Source organism: Medicago truncatula, chromosome 6, assembly GCF_003473485.1.
Source record: "Medicago truncatula cultivar Jemalong A17 chromosome 6, MtrunA17r5.0-ANR, whole genome shotgun sequence".
NCBI lineage: Eukaryota > Viridiplantae > Streptophyta > Magnoliopsida > Fabales > Fabaceae > Medicago > Medicago truncatula.
The window spans coordinates 38,357,256-38,374,658 of NC_053047.1; the positions used below are offsets into that span (position 1 = coordinate 38,357,256).

Here is a 17,403-nt window from a genome sequence, read left to right on the forward strand (position 1 = left end):
TCCTGACTTTTTAATTTGTATTGTCACTTGATTTCATAAACACACACACAAGTTGGAGGGTCGAAAATGTCCCAAGCTTTGTGACTAAATCATGGAAGAGAAATGATGTTTATACCACCATTTTGTGACAACTTTAACTCTTATATTCACATTATCATTTTACTTTATCTCTCTATTGATTTGATCTTCGTGCCAATATCTAATTTTCTTTGTAAATCTATGGTTGTCCCATAAGTTTTCATATAAATGGTTGTTCAAATAACAAACCTCATCCTGGAATGGTCGAGGAATGGAAGCCTTAGTGAATATACCTGCTACTTTAGAAACAGATGGAACAGGTAAGAGTCTCATGAGTTCTTCTTGCACTTTGAGACGAAGAACATGACAATCAATGTCCAAGTGTTGGGTTCGCTCATGAAAGATAGGGTTTCACTACATGGATAAGGGCTAATCGCGGTGGGTGAAAATACTGATTTTGGAACGTCATTTGCAGCGTGTGTGCACCTGCCGCATTTGCGGTGGTTAGAGCCAACCACTAAAAGAAGCGCCTTGAGGGAATTCTGCGGCTGTTTGTAGTTTGCAGTTTTTGACTTCGTTCATGGCTTTCACAGTGGTTCCAAACTGCCGTAATTGTTACTATTTATTTTATTCCATGATTTTCTTTGAAGTATTCATTTTTGCCACTCATGGTAGCAAGATTAGGACATCAATTCAAGGTCAATCACGTCACCCATTTAGGAGTTTACTGCCTATGTCATGAAATCACCAAAATTTGCTCAGCTTTATGTTTTTTCAATGCAAAGAATGAAATACAAAATAGAATGCAAGGTTACAAGTATATACAGTCGACAGAAGTTGTTGCTTTTATTGTGAGAGACATAAATAAAAATATAATTATGTAAACTCAAAGTGGTAAACTTCAATGAACAGACGAGTTTCTTGCAAGATGTCTACAAGTGGCTCAAAACATGTGATAAAATCACTAATATGAATCATATTACTATATTTTGAAATGCTAACTCTGTCACTGTTTTCATGGTTGGCCTGAGTTCCTTGGGACATTGCACTCTCTGAAATGCGAACTCTGTCAATGTTGTTATCATTTCAACTACATTTTGATTAAAAGAAATTGCAAGACTTTGATCCCCTAACAGCTGTAATTCATAGTTTAAGAATTTATCATTGCAAATTGGGCAAGAGTGACACACTCGGTGCCTAGCATTAAAATTGCCGATCAAGATATTCAAGAACCAAACCGACTAAACTTGGATGTGTTTGCAATTTTGATACTTGAAGTACTATTAGAATAACTTTTTGTATTAATGTGTATATTATTCGAAATAATTATATGAATGATTAGTCATGATCGAATAGGAGAGGAGTATATTATTATTATTTATTATGAATGATAATTCATGAATTTATGAGTATCAATAGAAGATGATTAGGATACTATTTATTATTAATAGTTTCATACTTGTGTTAGGCTAACCACAAATTCAAGAAGTACCAGTAGTAAGAGTTTCACATGTTCATAGTGATAGTAAGTTTCACACATTCAAATTAAGCAACCAAACAAGAACAACTGATACTTCGGAGTGATACTAAAGTGGCGACAGAAGGTACCTTGGGAACCAAGTAAATTGTCCGAAATTAATGTTGTTGTTCTGTCTGCCCTGAAACGTGGAAGTAAAGAAGGAAGTTGATAATAACACAGGAAGGAGACATATAGTAAGGAAGGAAGAAATTATCATAATATAACAATAGGACAAAATGAAAAGAATAATGAAGGGAGGGGAAGGGATAATTCAAGATTAACTCATGAAGCACGGTTGTCCTATAGTAAGTAAATTAAAAACACAAAAATATCCCTTGACCGATTCTTCACATAGAAAAAAAAATTAGGGCACATGTTTTTTTATTGAAAAATCGGTATCCGCTCTAATGATCGATTGATTTGTGGATTGAAGTTCAGCTTCCCCTAAGGAAGATACAATTGATGTTGTAACTCGGATAAAAAAACTCACACTAATGAACTTTGATGTGTGGAGTAGGGGTCAGCGGTAACCAATGCCCAAAACAATTGCAAGCAATAACAACAAACCTAACAACAATGTAAGTTTTTATTTTGATGTTAATATTTGGTTCTTAGGAGAAAGGGTTTTTCGTAATTTAGAATTGGTTAGATATAAGTAAAATTCAACGAAAAATTGTTTCATCAAAGAAATAAATTCGTCTTAAGGGCTAGTTCATTGATCGCTTAAGCCTAATTATTGGGTTGAACTTGAGTAAATTCTATATGTCCGTTTGTGACGTTTTGTTCCTTTTATAGAGTGGAAATTTAGTGGGTGACTTTGAGTTGACTTTATGACCATGAGAATCATTTTTGCGGAGAGCATGAGACCATAACTCAACTTAACCCTTCCTCATTTTTTATTCTTCGTTTCCGAATATAATGGATAAGCATATCCCTATGCTCTTGAATATTACATACATATCCTTTTTCTTCTTATTAGTAATAATAACCACTTTTTTTCCACATCAATCCCACTCTCAACCACAACAACCTCAACCTGATTACAATTATCGAAGTTGCAGAGACATCAAAAACTTCTACAACTGCGGAAGAATCACCAACATCTCTTATCCGTTCTGGGGACAAAATCGTCTTTCTCCTTGTGGAGCTGGTAAACCATTTTACCTTAACTGTAAGGAAAATAACATCACTACCATTCTGTTATCCTCACAAAATTTAACAGTACTTGACATCAACATAGAAACACACACCATGAAACTAAAAAGAACAGACCTTGATCAAAATCTTTGTTCTCCTCAATATAATTATACTTATTTGTTTCCACCTCCGTTCCAACATCTCCCAAGTGTCTATAACATCACTATATACTACAATTGTACTCCATCTCCTATTACAAATGAAAAATCTTTATGTAAATCTCCGAATCATGCTTTCTTTAGTGTTGGTAATGAAGATAGGTTGTTGGAAGAATCAAGGAATTGTATGAGTCATATTCATGTGCCAGTAGGAGCAGATTTTCCTGGTGTGAAAGATTATGTTGATTATTTTGATCATGATTTTCTTGAAAATGGTTTGGATAAGGGGTTTGAGTTGAATTATACTATGAAAGAGGAATGCTCAAGGTGTTTGGGAAGTGAAGGAGGAGATTGTAAATGGGAGAGCAATAATGATATTGAGAAACATGTAAAGTCCTCGTGCTATTATGATGATTGTTTAGATGGATCTGTTGATTCTTCCACACAACACTGTTCTAATCACAGAAGTATGTTTTCTTATCTCTTTATCTCATAAATAAATAAATTAAGGAAATGATCTTCATAAAAAATAAAAAAAAATAACACCAAATTCGTTAGGAGATACAAATAGCAATTAAAAAAAAAACCACTTCTATATTTGGTTAAATATGTAATTAGTTTTTGTCAAAATAAAAATATGTAATTAGTTCATGCAATTGTAGCACTTTGCGGTATTAGTCTCTGCAATTTTTTTTGTCTGGTTTTGGTATTTGCACTTTAAAAGAAATTTGCCTTTAGTACTTGAAGTCAGTCAATCGTTAACAAATTACAAAATATCAGCATTTCAACTCAATTTAGTAATTTTAAACAAATCTGCGACACTAATTTTAGACCATGCAACTTCAGATAAGTAAAATAACTTTTTCAGTGATATGTAAAATAACCCATTCTAATTTCTGCTTAATACATTTCCCAATTTAATTGTTTTTGTCAAAAAAGCTATCAAATATTCAAGACATATTTGTCAAAAAAAAAAATTCAAGACATATAATTTTTTTTTTAGGCGTAAGCTATGCTCTAACAGATTCCTCTATACTCTTTCTACAACTATCGCAGGTAAGCAAATGAGTTGGCAAGGGAAAATGAAAATCATTCTAGGTAATACAACTACAGTCTAATTTTTCGATTGTATTTCCACCTTTAACTCTTTTGTGGTTTTATTTAGTAATCTATATCTGCAAAAGAAGGACTGTTACGCTTCTTTTTTTGGTGGTGTCCAGGGTTCGAGCCCTGGACGGTTCGAACCCTGGACCTTGCATATATTAAGCATTGTCCTTACCAACTGAGCTAAGCTCACCGGGACGGCTGTTTTGCTTCTTTAGTTAGGCAAGCAAAGACCAAAACAATACTATAATTATTTAAAACCTTAACTTTTGAAAATCTTTGTTGATCACACTAGCTTGGACTTTTTCTTTTATAAGCAAACTATTAGTTTTAAGTATATGTATTAGGCAAAACCTTAAGCACAAGGGTTACCAATATAACATTGATTACTAATATTTTGTCATTGACACATCGTAACTTCATAATTTTGTTTATATAGTTTTGTTTCTTCCATCAACACATAACAAGATAATTCTCTTATTCTAACAACAGGTGTTGGAAGTGCAGCAATGGCAACCCTGCTAATGGGCATCATAATTTATTGTTTTAGAGGCAAGCCATCTATGCTACAAGTAAAATTTCCATCTAAGACAAATAATGATATAAACATTGAAGCATTTCTAAAAGATCATGGAGCTCTACTGCAAAAAAGATATAAATTTTCAGAAATAAAGAAAATGACAAACTCGTTCAAAATTAAACTTGGTCAAGGGGGATTTGGTGTTGTCTACAAAGGAAAGTTATTGAATGGTTGTCATGTGGCAGTGAAGATTTTGAATGCATCAAAAGGAAACGGTGAAGAATTTATTAACGAGGTTGCTAGTATTACTAGAACCTCACATGTTAATGTTGTCACCCTTCTTGGATTTTGTTTTGAAGGCCGTAAAAAAGCTCTTGTATATGAATTTATGTCCAATGGTTCTCTTGACAAATATATTTACAATAAGGGACCTGAAACCATTGTATCTTTAAGTTGGGATGATATGCATCAAATTGCGAAAGGGATAGCCCGTGGGCTAGAATATTTGCATAGAGGATGTGCGACTCGAATTTTACATTTTGACATAAAACCACATAACATTCTTTTAGATGAGAATTTTTGTCCAAAGATCTCAGATTTTGGACTGGCAAAGCTTTGCCTGAAGAAAGACAGCATTGTTTCGATGTCGGATCAAAGAGGGACAATGGGGTATGTAGCTCCCGAAGTGTGGAATAGACATTTTGGAGGAGTTTCACACAAGTCTGATGTTTATAGTTATGGAATGATGTTGTTAGAAATGGTGGGTGGACGGAAAAATATTAATGCGGATGCAAGTCACACAAGTGAGATATACTTTCCTCATTGGGTATACAATAGGCTTGAACTTGGTAGTGATTTGAGACCTGATGGGGTAACTGATACAGAAGAAAATGAGATTGCAAAGAGAATGACCATTGTGGGTTTGTGGTGTATTCAAACATTTCCTAATGGCAGGCCTACAATGAGTAAAGTAGTTGAAATGTTAGAAGTTAACATGAATTCATTGGAAATACCACCAAAACCATTGCTTTCGTCTCCTACTAGATCATTATCAGAGTCTTGCACGTCTTAAATTTGACGGTATGTAAAATTGTTATATACTTTTTAATCTTAGTTGATATCATTTCATCCCTTTGAATATTCTTGCAAAGTAAGTGGATAACATTGTCTCAAATTGTTTTTATATTGAATGCAAAATAATGAACAATTGGTCATGTAGACTCTGTTATAAATTTATAATTTTATGATCTTGTATCCTTTAGAAGTCCCACATTGGATCCGCTACCTTTAAGGCGGAAAATCTTCAATGGTGGTGCATACCTTAAAGAGACAAATCTTATTGATATCCCTCCACATCAGAATAACTTCTTGGTCATCCATTACTTCAATGTCCATAGTTTTGAGCAAATATTTGGTACAATGAGAGAATAAATAAATACATACATGCTACAAATTCAATGTTTCAAACGTGTTGTGGAAATGGAAAAATTCAACTACTAGCTAGTCTTGAAGTCGCCTCCTCTGGTGCTTCAACATCTGCTTTTCCAAAACAGCTCAACAGCTAGCAAGAAATTACAACAGCGTATCAGAGTTTACAATGTCATGTTTGCATTCACCTCACAAGGGGAAAAGTTGGATAACCGTTTTAATAATAGTAGGGGATCACCAATTATTAGAACTCAAGGTCAATCATGTCATACAATTAGGAGTTTTCTGACAATTACCAAAATTTACTCAGCTTACATTTACGATACATAGAATGCAATACAAAATAATATGCAAGGTTACATGCATACGCAACCGTGTCAGAAGTTGTTTCTTTTATTGTGGGAGTATCAATACTAACTCAAAAAGAGATATGATTATTCAGACTCAAAGTGGTAAACTTCAAAGAATAGATGAGTGTCATGAAAGACATCGACATTACCAATATCCGTTACTATTTTCTTATGGCGAGGATGGCTATAGACCTGAAGTTGCACATAGAGGCAACAAATGTGGTAAAATCGCTAAAAAGAATCGTATTATTATAGGAGAAAGACCAACCTTCAGAATAATGTCCAGAACCATTGAGGCACTTTACTATGACTTAGTTTTAAGACATCAATCAATTGACTTGTGATTTATAGCAACCTTATCAATAAAACATAAAGCCTTGGACCCATGCACCTGTTCAAAGAGTTTATCCAAACTTGAGTCTTATGTTATTTGGTTGAATCCCCATTTCCCTTTGCGTATGCCCTGTAGAGTCTCTAAAACCTGTTTCATGGTTGGCCTGAGTTCCTTGGGACACTGCACACACTGAAATGCTAACTCAGTCACTGTTGTTATCATTTCGACTACATTTTTATTAAAAGAAATTTGAAGACTTTGATCCACTAGCATCTGTAATTCCTTGTTTAAGATTTTACTCATTGCAAATTGAGCAAGAGTGACATGTTCCGTGCCTTGCATTAAACTTGCCGGTTTCGATGATATAAGCTCGAATAAGATCACTCCAAAACTATAGACATCGCTTTTCTCACTTACCCTTCCAGTGTCATAGTAATCTGGATCAATGTAAGCACGAGTTCCTACCGGAAGAGTTGAAACATGAGTCACATAGTCAGGAAGAAACCGCGAGAGACCAAAATCTGCAACTTTAACAGCAAAACTTTCATCCAGCAGAATATTGCTTCCTTTTATGTCACGATGGATGATACCTGAGTCGTGAAGAAATACCAAGGCATTCGCAGTTTCAATGGCAATATTCAATCTAGTAAGCCATGATAGTTTACTAAATGAAGATCCGTGAAGATGTTGTGTAAGAGTTCCATTAGAGATGTACTCGTACACAAGCATGTGCTTGTTGCTATGACGAGAACTGCAACCATAAAGTGAAACCAGATTTTGATGATGCAGGTGACTTAAGATCTCAATTTCTTTCATGAACTGATTAATGGTTTTTTCTGTCTCTTCGTGGAAGCGTTTTATTGCAACTTCTCTACCGTCTTTAAGTTTTCCTAAATATAAATACAATGACATGCGGTCAGAAAATAATACTAGATGTAAAAGTTAGTCACACTCATTAGTTATTCGCATTGACTATATAAGCCCCATTGTACCTCTTCATATAATTACCATTTTCATTATCAATACTATTTGTATATTACTTTTATATAATTTTCTTTTATCTATAGTTTCTATCAGCTGTTTAGAGATCGCAACGAACGGAAATTACTATGTAAAAAAGTTTTAAACATATACCTGTAAAAAGGAAAACACCAAGGTATTGAACTACAGTTAAAGAGTGCAATCATCATTTTCTCATTAAACTTTGCAGATATCTTTGCAGCTTCTTACCATAATAGACTCTGCCGAACCCTCCAGATCCCAGAAAAGTGTCAAAATGGTTAGTAGCTTCTTCAAGTTCGGCATGGTGGAAGATTTTGAAAGCTGAGACATATAAATTGCAGAGTAAGAGTCTAAGACACTAATAATCGCTAGTATGTTAACACCAAACACATACAAGGTAGAAACATGTTAGAGAGGAAAAGAGTTGGATCAGTAAACCAGCTCAAAAGGAAAAATATACAAAAATGCAAAAGCGCAAAAGGAAACGTCAAGTACCTTTTATTGGGTTTATCTCATATCTCCCTTGCTTTATGCCATGGAGAGTCTCTAGCACTTGTTCCATGTTAGGCCTTAATTCTTGTGGACATTTCAAACACCAAAATGCAAGCTCAGCTGTAGCGGTCATCATCTTGGTGATCTTAATGTCTGATTTGAAGCCAAGTCTTAGATCCATAAGCTCAACCAAAGTTTGGTTTTCAAGTTTTGTGCATAAAATGGTTGCTAGATTTTCTTCTTCATTCTGAATATAATATTCTGCAAGCATAGATGACAAAAGTTCACACAATACCACCCCAAAGCTATAAACATCATTTTGGACACCAAGTAAGCCTTTTGACACAAGTTCTGGGTCTACATAACCACTTGTTCCGATTAAGTCTCTTGTAGCATGGGTTGATCCAATATCAAGTTTCTTTGACAAATATAAGTTACCAACTTTAGCACAAAAGTTTATATCAAGGAAAATATTAGGAGACTTTACATTACGGTGCACAATGCCGTTATAGTGAAGATATTCCAATGCATTTGCTATATCAATTGCAATATCCAATCTGTTAAGCCAAGTTAATGATGTTCCGCTATCTGATATTCGGCCTTGAATATGAGCAGCAAGAGTCCCATTGGACACGTATTCTTGTACTAGAATGGATTCCTTTTGATGAGTGGCATAACCATAAATCGTGACTAGGTTTTTGTATGGCATGTAATTTAGGAATACAGTTTCATTGATGAATTGTTTCAATATGTTGTACTTGTCTTCATTGAAGCATTGGACTGCAATCTCACGACCATTCTTAAGTTTTCCTAATCAAAGTAGATTATAAGAACAAAATAGTAATAATTTGTATATTTTTTTTAGTGAATAAACAACTTGGCTGCTGCAGTTGTTGTTGAATAAACAACCAGGTACGGTTCCTGAATTTGTAACTATCTTTCAATTGAATCTGTTCTGTGTTCGTCAGATTCATCCCTCCTTTAACTTCAAACGTTACTTATGATGACTTTCGATGTTAAACGATGATGTGGCAGTACACGCAAGTATCAAATAATTTCCCACATATATAAGGGATAATATCGTAAACATCATGCACATATTTTCTCTAAAACACGCCTACCAAGCTACAACCGTTGCCTAATGATTTCAAACCAAATACCTCAACATTTTCTATTCATCTCTAAAGGTTCAATGTAAAGGTGATTTAAAACCCACGTCGACTATCATGTGAATATTAACATTGCACGTCATCATAGATAACGCTTGAAGTTATCGGAGAGATGAAACTTACCAATGAAGAAAAAATTCAGAAACTAAATTGACCAATAGTTACAAATTCAGAGACTAAATTTTCTATTCACTCAAATTTTTTTCATGTAAAAGACTTCTTACCATAATATACAGTGGCCGAGCCTCTCTTTTCAAGAATGTGAGCTTGATCAAAATAATATGTGGCTTTGGAAATGTTTCAGAAGTGCTAGTGAAGCAGCAGCACATAGAGAGATCTCACCTCATTTCCCCAACCTCATAGGGTCATTGCACGTCCTCTGCGAAGCAGAGTTGACAAAAAAAGGCTGATTAGAATTCCAATTTTTCTATGTATGTTTACTTGTGTTTTATGTTGTCTTTTTTTTCTTTTTTAGGCTTAATTGCACTTTTGGACCCCTATCTTTTCAAAAGTTGCAGTTATGGACCCCTAACTAATTTAAATACAAAACAGCCCCTTAAGTTTTGATTCTTTAGCAGTTTTGGACCCCCAGTCCATTTTTGACTCGGTCAATGCTGACGTGGCACCCTAAGTGAGGTGCCACGTGTCAATTTTTTTATTTTTTTTTTGCCTTGGGGGTCCAAAACTGCCAAAAAATCAAAACATAGGGGGCTGTTTTGTATTTAAATTAGTTAGGGGTCCATAACCGCAACTTTTGGAAAGATAAGGGTCCAAAAGTGCAATTAAGCCTTTTTTTTATCGTCTTAACTCCTTTGTTTATAGGAGAATGATGTCTTGGTAATTCAGAGTTCGATGAGGAGTTAATTAAAGTCTAACCAGTGATTAATTTAACCAGAAATCGAACTAAAACTCTCAAACAATTCATTTTAACTGGAACTAATTAACAATTTGAGCTCAATCACTTTATGTTTTTAAAAGTCTTTACTTCTGTTCAAATAAGATACATCAAAGTATAATTTGATAAAAATAATAGAATTTGACATACTATTAACTAATTGTAAGTAACTAATGAACAGGTTTAGTGCCTTTTCCACTGGGGTTGCAACATACAAAAAATTTGCAAAATAACCTAGCTAAAAACATATTCAAGAACAAAACCGACTAAAGTTGGATGTGTTTGCAATTTTGATACATTGAATTACTATTAGAACATCTTTCTGTATTAATGTGTATAGTATTGGAAATACATGCAAATTAAGCAACCAACTAACAAAAAGTGGTGACAGAAAGTCTCGCTCACCTTGGGAACCAAGAAACTCTGGATATTCTCACGAACCAACGATTTTCTTTTGGTTGGGGCATGGCTCTTTCACTAGTATAAATAGCATGCTCTTGTACCATTGTTCCTCACACCATCACAGAACAAAGTAACACAACAGCAAGTGTTTTGTTCTATAGTAGAGTTAGAGAGAAAAAATATAGAGAGAAAGAAATAGTTTCTACTTGTGAGGTTTCTCCTAGGTAGCCTCAGTATTCTTCTATTTACAAGAGAGAGTGGTAATTGTACTCTCCTTGCATTTAGAGAGAGGTTCTGCAATTTCTTCCACTTAGTGAAAGTTCTCTACTCTTGCCCCGTGATTTTATTTCCCTTATTTGTTGATGGGTTTCCACGTAAATATTGTGTGTTCAGTTCCTCTTTTCTCGTCTGTTGTAGTATGACTCCAAATTTGATGGATGGAGAATATTGTTGCTAAAAATATAAAAGATTTATTTCAAATATATTTTGTGCTGAAAATATATTTATGGACAATAAATATATTTTTGTATTGTATGAAGAACGATTTAATGCAAATATATTTTGAAAGCGAATATTATATTTTTGATGCAAATATTCTTTCACTGAAGGAGAAAAAAAAAACGAATCTTCAGTGTGGTATTTGTTCCAAATTTATGAGTTATACTTTTACTATAAATATAGACCTTGTATAGGCTAAACTTTGAGAGAGATAGAGGGGGCTGAAACAAGGGTTTAGAAAGACAACAACAAAACTATGGTTTGTATAGAGTTTGTCTCTTTGGAACAAACACTAGGGTTTGTGGGTTGATTCACCTTGGGAAACACTATTAGGATTGAGTCTCTTGGTTACGGGAAGAGGCTGAAACTTTGGGTAGAATTAGGTGGGAGACTTATTCTTGTAACCCATTGATTTCTCTTTTGTAACGTTACTCATCATATAGTGGATCGGAGAGCTGCTCTCTCCCCCAAACTAGGTCAATTTGGACCGAACTGGGTCAACAAATTCTTTTGTGTTCTTCTCTTCTTTGTGTTCTTCTCGCCGTTGTTTTCTACTTTTGACTTGTATTTAATTATTCCATGCACTTTGTTTTGGTTACTTGATTATCTCTTGCTCCACACATCAAGTTGTTATTGGTGTGATTTTCAACGAATTCGCAACATCGTCTCTTATTTTAGCTGCATGATAATATTTTGTTACTCTGGTACCTAACAGTGGTATCAGAGCCTTTAGTTCGTAGCTGTTATTCCGCTGCGATAAACTAGTGGTGTGGTAAGAAAAATCTTAGTATGCTCTGTGGTTGGAGTTTTAAACTGATCTTCCACATCATAAAAGAATTCTTATTACTCTGGTCTAGTTTGAATGAAAAATATTTGGTGTAAAACCATGGCAGCGAAATTCGAGATAGAGAAGTTCAACGGGAGAAATTTTTCCCTGTGGAAATTGAAGATAAGGGCAATTTTAAGAAAAGATAATTGCCTAGACACAATAGATGGCAGACCTGCAGATATCACTGTTGAAAAGCGGAAAGAGATGGATGATAATGCCGTTGCCAATTTGCACCTAGCAATGGCGGACTCGGTATTGTCAAGTATTGCTGAAAAGAAGACAAGAAAGGAGATCTGGGATATTCTAATAAAATTGTACGAGGTCAAATCACTCCACAACAGAATATTCTTAAAGAGAAGGCTCTACACGCTTCGAATGGGTGAATCCACATCCGTAACGAATCACATCAACACCCTGAATACGCTATTTTCTCAACTCATGGCTTCTACTTCAGAGTTTACCAGATTCGTATGATCAACTCATCATCAACATTACAAATAATAACATAGCTGATACTCTTCACTTTGATGATGTCGCCAGTGCAATCCTTGAAGAAGAATCCAGGCGCAAGAATAAGGAAGAAAGGTCAGAGAGTTCAAAGCAAGCAGAAGCTTTGACGATGACGATAGGCAGATCAACGGAACGTGTCCTCAGTGGGAGTCAAAATCATGGTAGTTCAAAATCTCGATGAAAGAAGAATATCAAATGCTACGGTTGTGGCATGAATCGGCAAGGTAGAGAGATTTTGAGTGCTCACAAAAGTGACTTTAAGTGGGAGATTGTGAACATAGGTGATAAATAATTAGCAAGTTGTTATCGTGATTTTCGGGTGTCAAGTCAATAGTTAGGCTTGAACCTTTCAATCTTTGATATTCTCTATTTTTTCTTGGGAAGGGCAAAATTGAGAAAAAAAACCCTTAGATTCTAAGTTCGGGGGTCGGTTTTACTACGGGAAGGTGTTAGGCACCCGGAGTAACTATAGTCCTCTATAGGAGCCGCTTTCTTAAGTCTACATTTACGCTTATTTTTACTTATTTTTTGAAAATGGGAGGTTTATTTAGTTAAGAATGGGGGAGAGAAGTTGTAAGATTTTTGATTTTACTCGGTTTGAAGGAGTTTTGACTCATTGCCTACGTACCCTTTTAAGGGATCAAAACCGATCGTAGTTCGTTCTCAAAAATGGTGTTTGTTTTTGTTGTTTGATTTTAAGTTTGAAAAGAGATTTTGGAGAATAGAGATGAGAGGCCTCAAGGGCATGAGATTTGGAAAAGGTGAGGTAGAATTAGTTATTTTTTCAAAATAAAGTCTAAGTATGATTACAATTTATTAAAAAAATTTACTTAAGAAAAATAAGGGAAATGAGGAGTTTTGACTCCTATTTTTTTTAGGAAAAAGTTTTCAAGTGAGGTTGTTTATATTTTTTTGGAGAAAAGTGACTTTTTTATCTAAGCATTATAAATCCTAAGCATACATCTAAGCATACATTCCCTAATCATACATCTAAAATAACCATGTGAGGTGTGTGCATGTGTCGGTGTACATTATTTAGAGAGTCCATAGTCCTTTTTACCTTGTCCTAGATACATTCTATGGTCTTGCAAAAATTTTAAAAGAAATTAAAACTATCTAAAATATTACATGCCAAAGTAAACAATGAAAAAGAAATAAATCCTAAACTATGAGAAATGGGAATGGAATTGTGAAATGCTTATGAAATGTATGGCACATGAAAATGAAATAGTTAGTAATCATAAAGCACAAAATAGTAGGAAGTAAACAAAAAGAAATTGTATAGGAATAGCAAGGGGTAAAAGCATATAAAATGCAACAAAGATAGTAACAAAATGATAACAAACCCTAAAATTTTGACATGGAACTTAGGGCATTTGTGGCTTTTAATTCTCATGCTATAGCAAGTTTGAAGTGGTTTCTTTTATCTCAAGCTATAATCATAGGATTATTAAAAACAAGCAAGCCTAGTTTCATGCCAATCTCTTGGAATGGAATTAGGATTTTATTACTTTCTAGAATATGCATACATTGCTCACAAAATCAAAGCTTCATGAATCAAACCAAAACAGCAAGATCAACACATGATTATAGGCATAAGCATCTCATATTAACATATCAAAAGGCCTTTGTCACATACCCACAAATCAAGGAAAAAATATAACAAAAAAAACATAAGGAATAAGCCAAAAAGAATTGAAATGCCATGAATTAACCATGTAATATTTTTGTCAAGCTCAACATGCCAAAAAATGTCATAAAAACAATAAGAAATCAACAAAGAATATGCCTAAAATTTCTAGGAATTTTTATCAAAATTTCAATCAAAGAACAGGTTCAAATAGCACAAAAAGAAGGTGTGAATAGCACAAAAAAAAGCAAAAACGCAGAAAACCAAAGAAAACAAGCCCAAGCCCAAACCTAAAAGATCCGGATGCACAGGAACCACAGGATTGATCCAGGGTTCTGAAACCCTAGATCAAACGGCCAGGAACAAAGGGGAATGGACCGGACTGGACCGGTCCGGTTCACTGGCTTATTTAAAAAGCAAGGCTCCGGTTTATTTCATTTTCTAATCCCCTCTCTCTCTCTAAACTCAGAGCTTCTCTCTCTAAACTCTCTCATCTCACCTCTCTCCTCCCTTCTCCGGTGGTTGTTGGCCGGAGAAGATGAAGGTTCCACCGGAAACTTCATCTTCTCCGGTGAGAAGTTAGGGTTCCGACGAGCAAATCAACCAGAATTCCAATTTTTTTACATTTTCTTGTTCGTTTTTTAACCCTAAACACGAATCTGATATTGATTTTCACAAATAAAGCTTGAAACGACGTAGATCGAAGAATTTCCAAACGGTTTTGAAATGATTTTTTAGGGTTTTGAATGCATGCGTTCAAACTCTCAAGGATCTACATCGCTTCGTATTTGTTACTTCTCTGATGCTTGTTCTTGCTTACAAAGCTTGGATCCTTATGGATCTATGTTTTGGTGCTTACGGTTATGATTTTTTCTTTTTTGATTCTGGAAATTTTTTGGATCTTGTTTGCAGGTTTAACAGTGATTATACTTTTTAAGAGAGAAAAATGAGTTTTACCTGAATTTTGGTTGAGATTTTTGAAGGAGAAAATCTTCGGAAAACTTGAATGTTCTTGACGAATCTTTGATTTTCTCTGGACCGAAAATAAATCGGTTTACTGGCTTGGTTTCTTCATCTTCTCCGATTCTTTCTCTGTCTCTCTCTCTGTGATTACGTGCTTGAGCTTGCTTCTTGCTTCTTAGATCCACGTGAGAATCCCTGTGATCAGTGCTTGAGCTTGCTTCAATGTGAGCTCGCACTTGGAATTGTAGGGAAATCTCCAATCCAGTGATGAAGATTCACACGAATCTCTGAGGATTGATGTGCAATTCGTTGATTTCTGATGAATTTCTATGATTTCTGCAGAAAATTAGGGTTTGTGTTCTTCGTGTTCTTGGGAATTTTCTGTTTTTGATCTAACTGATTGGAGAGAGAATCTGAAAATGTGTTTGTTGAGTTGGCGTGTGATTAATGGGTCTGTGTGGCACTGTACACCTTTTATAGCTGACATGTGTGATCTGGGACCAATGAGGTGGTGACAGTTGTTTGGGACCTATCTGCAAAATAAGAAACCTGAAGGACTAAACAGCAAATAAGAAACAGTGGACTAAAATGCAATTTTCAAATATTTTGGACTAGAATGCAATTAATAAAAAAAGGTTCTGGACTGAAAAGCAATTTTGGACCTCTTTGGGGACCAAAATGTAAAATAAAAAATAAAATTGGAATAAAATTGGTAACCTGACAAAACGTAAAGTGAAACTTGAAATAAAATCAACAAAAGGACTAAAACGAACCAAAAACTGACATGAGGTATTTCAAAATACCTCCCTGTCAAAATTTTGACAGGAAAAGACCAAAATGCCCCTAGGGACTAAACTGACCCAAACTGACTCAGATGCAATTTTTTGAAATGATTTTTAAACAAAGATTCAACAATGGTTTGCACAGACAAATTGAAAAGACTCAGAGACCAACATACAAGGATTAAAATGGGTTCCACTGTAGGAAATGACAAAAATACCCTTTGGTATGATTTTTGAAATAAAATGTAGAAAAATGCAACGTTTTTTGAGAGAGTTTAAACGACTTATAATGCAAGAAAAGACATTTTGGATAGCTTTATGCAAGAAAATTATGATTGAACATACTTTGAGACCGAGATAGTAAAATATGCAGATGAAAAGAGAGTAAAGGTTCGGAGAAACATAACAGTAAATTGACAATTATCAGTGTTGAAAAAGAAATTTGAATGAGTATTTTTAGGTCCAAAATCAGGGTATAACACAAGTGTACTAATTTGAATCGAGTAATAAAATAATTCGTTTCCTCAGGGACTGTTTATATCTCTACGTAACAAAAACGTTATCATTAAGATGTAATTAAATTTATATTGGTGCCCTAGGCAGTTGAGTTGATTTAGTAACATAAACTGATTAAAAACAATAAAGAATTGGTTTTTAAGAAAATTGAGAGAAGTATGGTTAAGTCCTTCGAATCCTCCAAAGCTCTCCTATGGTAATTTGCACTCCTAAATACGATCAATGATTATTTAGTTTCACGACGGATTAACTTAGTAATTCTACCCAATCTCTTGACCTAGAATTCTCCCCGCAAGTGACAACCCCTTAATCTCTTAAGTGAATTTGAAACCATTGGAGGTATTAACGAACGTTAATCCCTATATCATAACCTAATAATGATCTATCTCTAGCTTGATTACTTAGGTTAAACCTATTACCTAATTCAGAGTTAAAAGCCAGGGTTAGTGGTCATTCAATTTCTATGATCAATATGCATATTCATAACGCTAGGGTTAATAGTCTATCATAAACATACATAAGGCATTAAGCACAAAGTAATATGAATAAAAACTAAACTTTCATTGATGTTCAAAGGAGTTCAACAAATTAGGGTTCTCATATGATTACATCAGATTCATCTCAGGAATTAACCACAAAAGAATTAGTTACTCATAGCTAAAGTATAAGCTAACTAACATAAGAAAAAGGATTCATACATGTAGAGGATGATTGACTCTTAGTTTTGATGGTTTCCCACCGGATCTCCAAGTCTCTGCTCCAAAATATGCCTTTAGGTCTCAAAATTCGTCAACCCCTCTTCAGAAAACATCTCTTACTATTTATAGGCTAATAAAAATCGGCCACCGAGCTCAGAAATCGGTGGCCGAAATCCAAAATTGCGTGGCCTACTAGTGCAAAATCGGCGCCCGATTTATGATTATCGGCGGCTGATTTTTGACGAATCCAAAGTCTGTAAATTGGCAGTAAAATCGGTGGCCGATTTATCTAATCGGTGGCCGATTTTCAATATTTCAAACTTCATTTTCTTTGTCTTTTGTGGCTTGCAGCTTTATGAATTCCAATAAGAAACCCCCTAAAATTACATGAAAAATGCCTACTACAAGAGTAATGACAGAATGTCATCAATAGGAAAGTAGGTAAAGCA

At 34.7% G+C, this 17,403-nt stretch overlaps 2 protein-coding genes across 2 annotated transcripts; one reads left to right on the forward strand and one right to left on the reverse strand.

Annotated features, from left to right (window-relative positions):
- The first annotated feature begins 2,354 nt into the window (after positions 1–2,354).
- On the forward strand, positions 2,355–5,590 carry LOC25496805 (LEAF RUST 10 DISEASE-RESISTANCE LOCUS RECEPTOR-LIKE PROTEIN KINASE-like 2.4). Its single transcript, XM_013597508.3, has 3 exons — positions 2,355–3,299; positions 3,889–3,930; positions 4,429–5,590. The coding sequence occupies exons 1-3, from the start codon at positions 2,456–2,458 to the stop codon at positions 5,526–5,528; spliced, it is 1,986 nt and encodes a 661-aa protein (XP_013452962.1). The 5' UTR covers positions 2,355–2,455; the 3' UTR covers positions 5,529–5,590.
- A 728-nt stretch (positions 5,591–6,318) lies between these two features.
- Positions 6,319–8,771, reverse strand: LOC25496807 (LEAF RUST 10 DISEASE-RESISTANCE LOCUS RECEPTOR-LIKE PROTEIN KINASE-like 1.1). Its single transcript, XM_024785738.2, has 3 exons — positions 8,066–8,771; positions 7,799–7,891; positions 6,319–7,458 (listed from the first exon to the last, which is right to left on the reverse strand). The coding sequence occupies exons 1-3, from the start codon at positions 8,769–8,771 to the stop codon at positions 6,656–6,658; spliced, it is 1,602 nt and encodes a 533-aa protein (XP_024641506.1). The 3' UTR covers positions 6,319–6,655.
- Between the last annotated feature and the right edge of the window lie 8,632 nt (positions 8,772–17,403).

What these genes read in the sequence shown, in the direction of transcription:
- LOC25496805 (XM_013597508.3), top strand. Translation starts at nt 2,456, where the DNA reads ATGGATAAGCATATCCCTATGCTCTTGAATATTACATACATATCCTTT. An exon ending in ACACTGTTCTAATCACAGAA is followed by an intron (nt 3,300 to 3,888) that starts GTATGTTTTCTT and finishes CAACTATCGCAG; the next exon opens with GTAAGCAAATGAGTTGGCAA. An exon ending in GAAAATGAAAATCATTCTAG is followed by an intron (nt 3,931 to 4,428) that starts GTAATACAACTA and finishes TTCTAACAACAG; the next exon opens with GTGTTGGAAGTGCAGCAATG.
- LOC25496807 (XM_024785738.2), bottom strand. Translation starts at nt 8,771, where the DNA reads ATGCCATACAAAAACCTAGTCACGATTTATGGTTATGCCACTCATCAA. An exon ending in TGAGATAAACCCAATAAAAG is followed by an intron (nt 7,892 to 8,065) that starts GTACTTGACGTT and finishes TATATGTCTCAG; the next exon opens with CTTTCAAAATCTTCCACCAT. An exon ending in GTTCGGCAGAGTCTATTATG is followed by an intron (nt 7,459 to 7,798) that starts GTAAGAAGCTGC and finishes ATTTATATTTAG; the next exon opens with GAAAACTTAAAGACGGTAGA.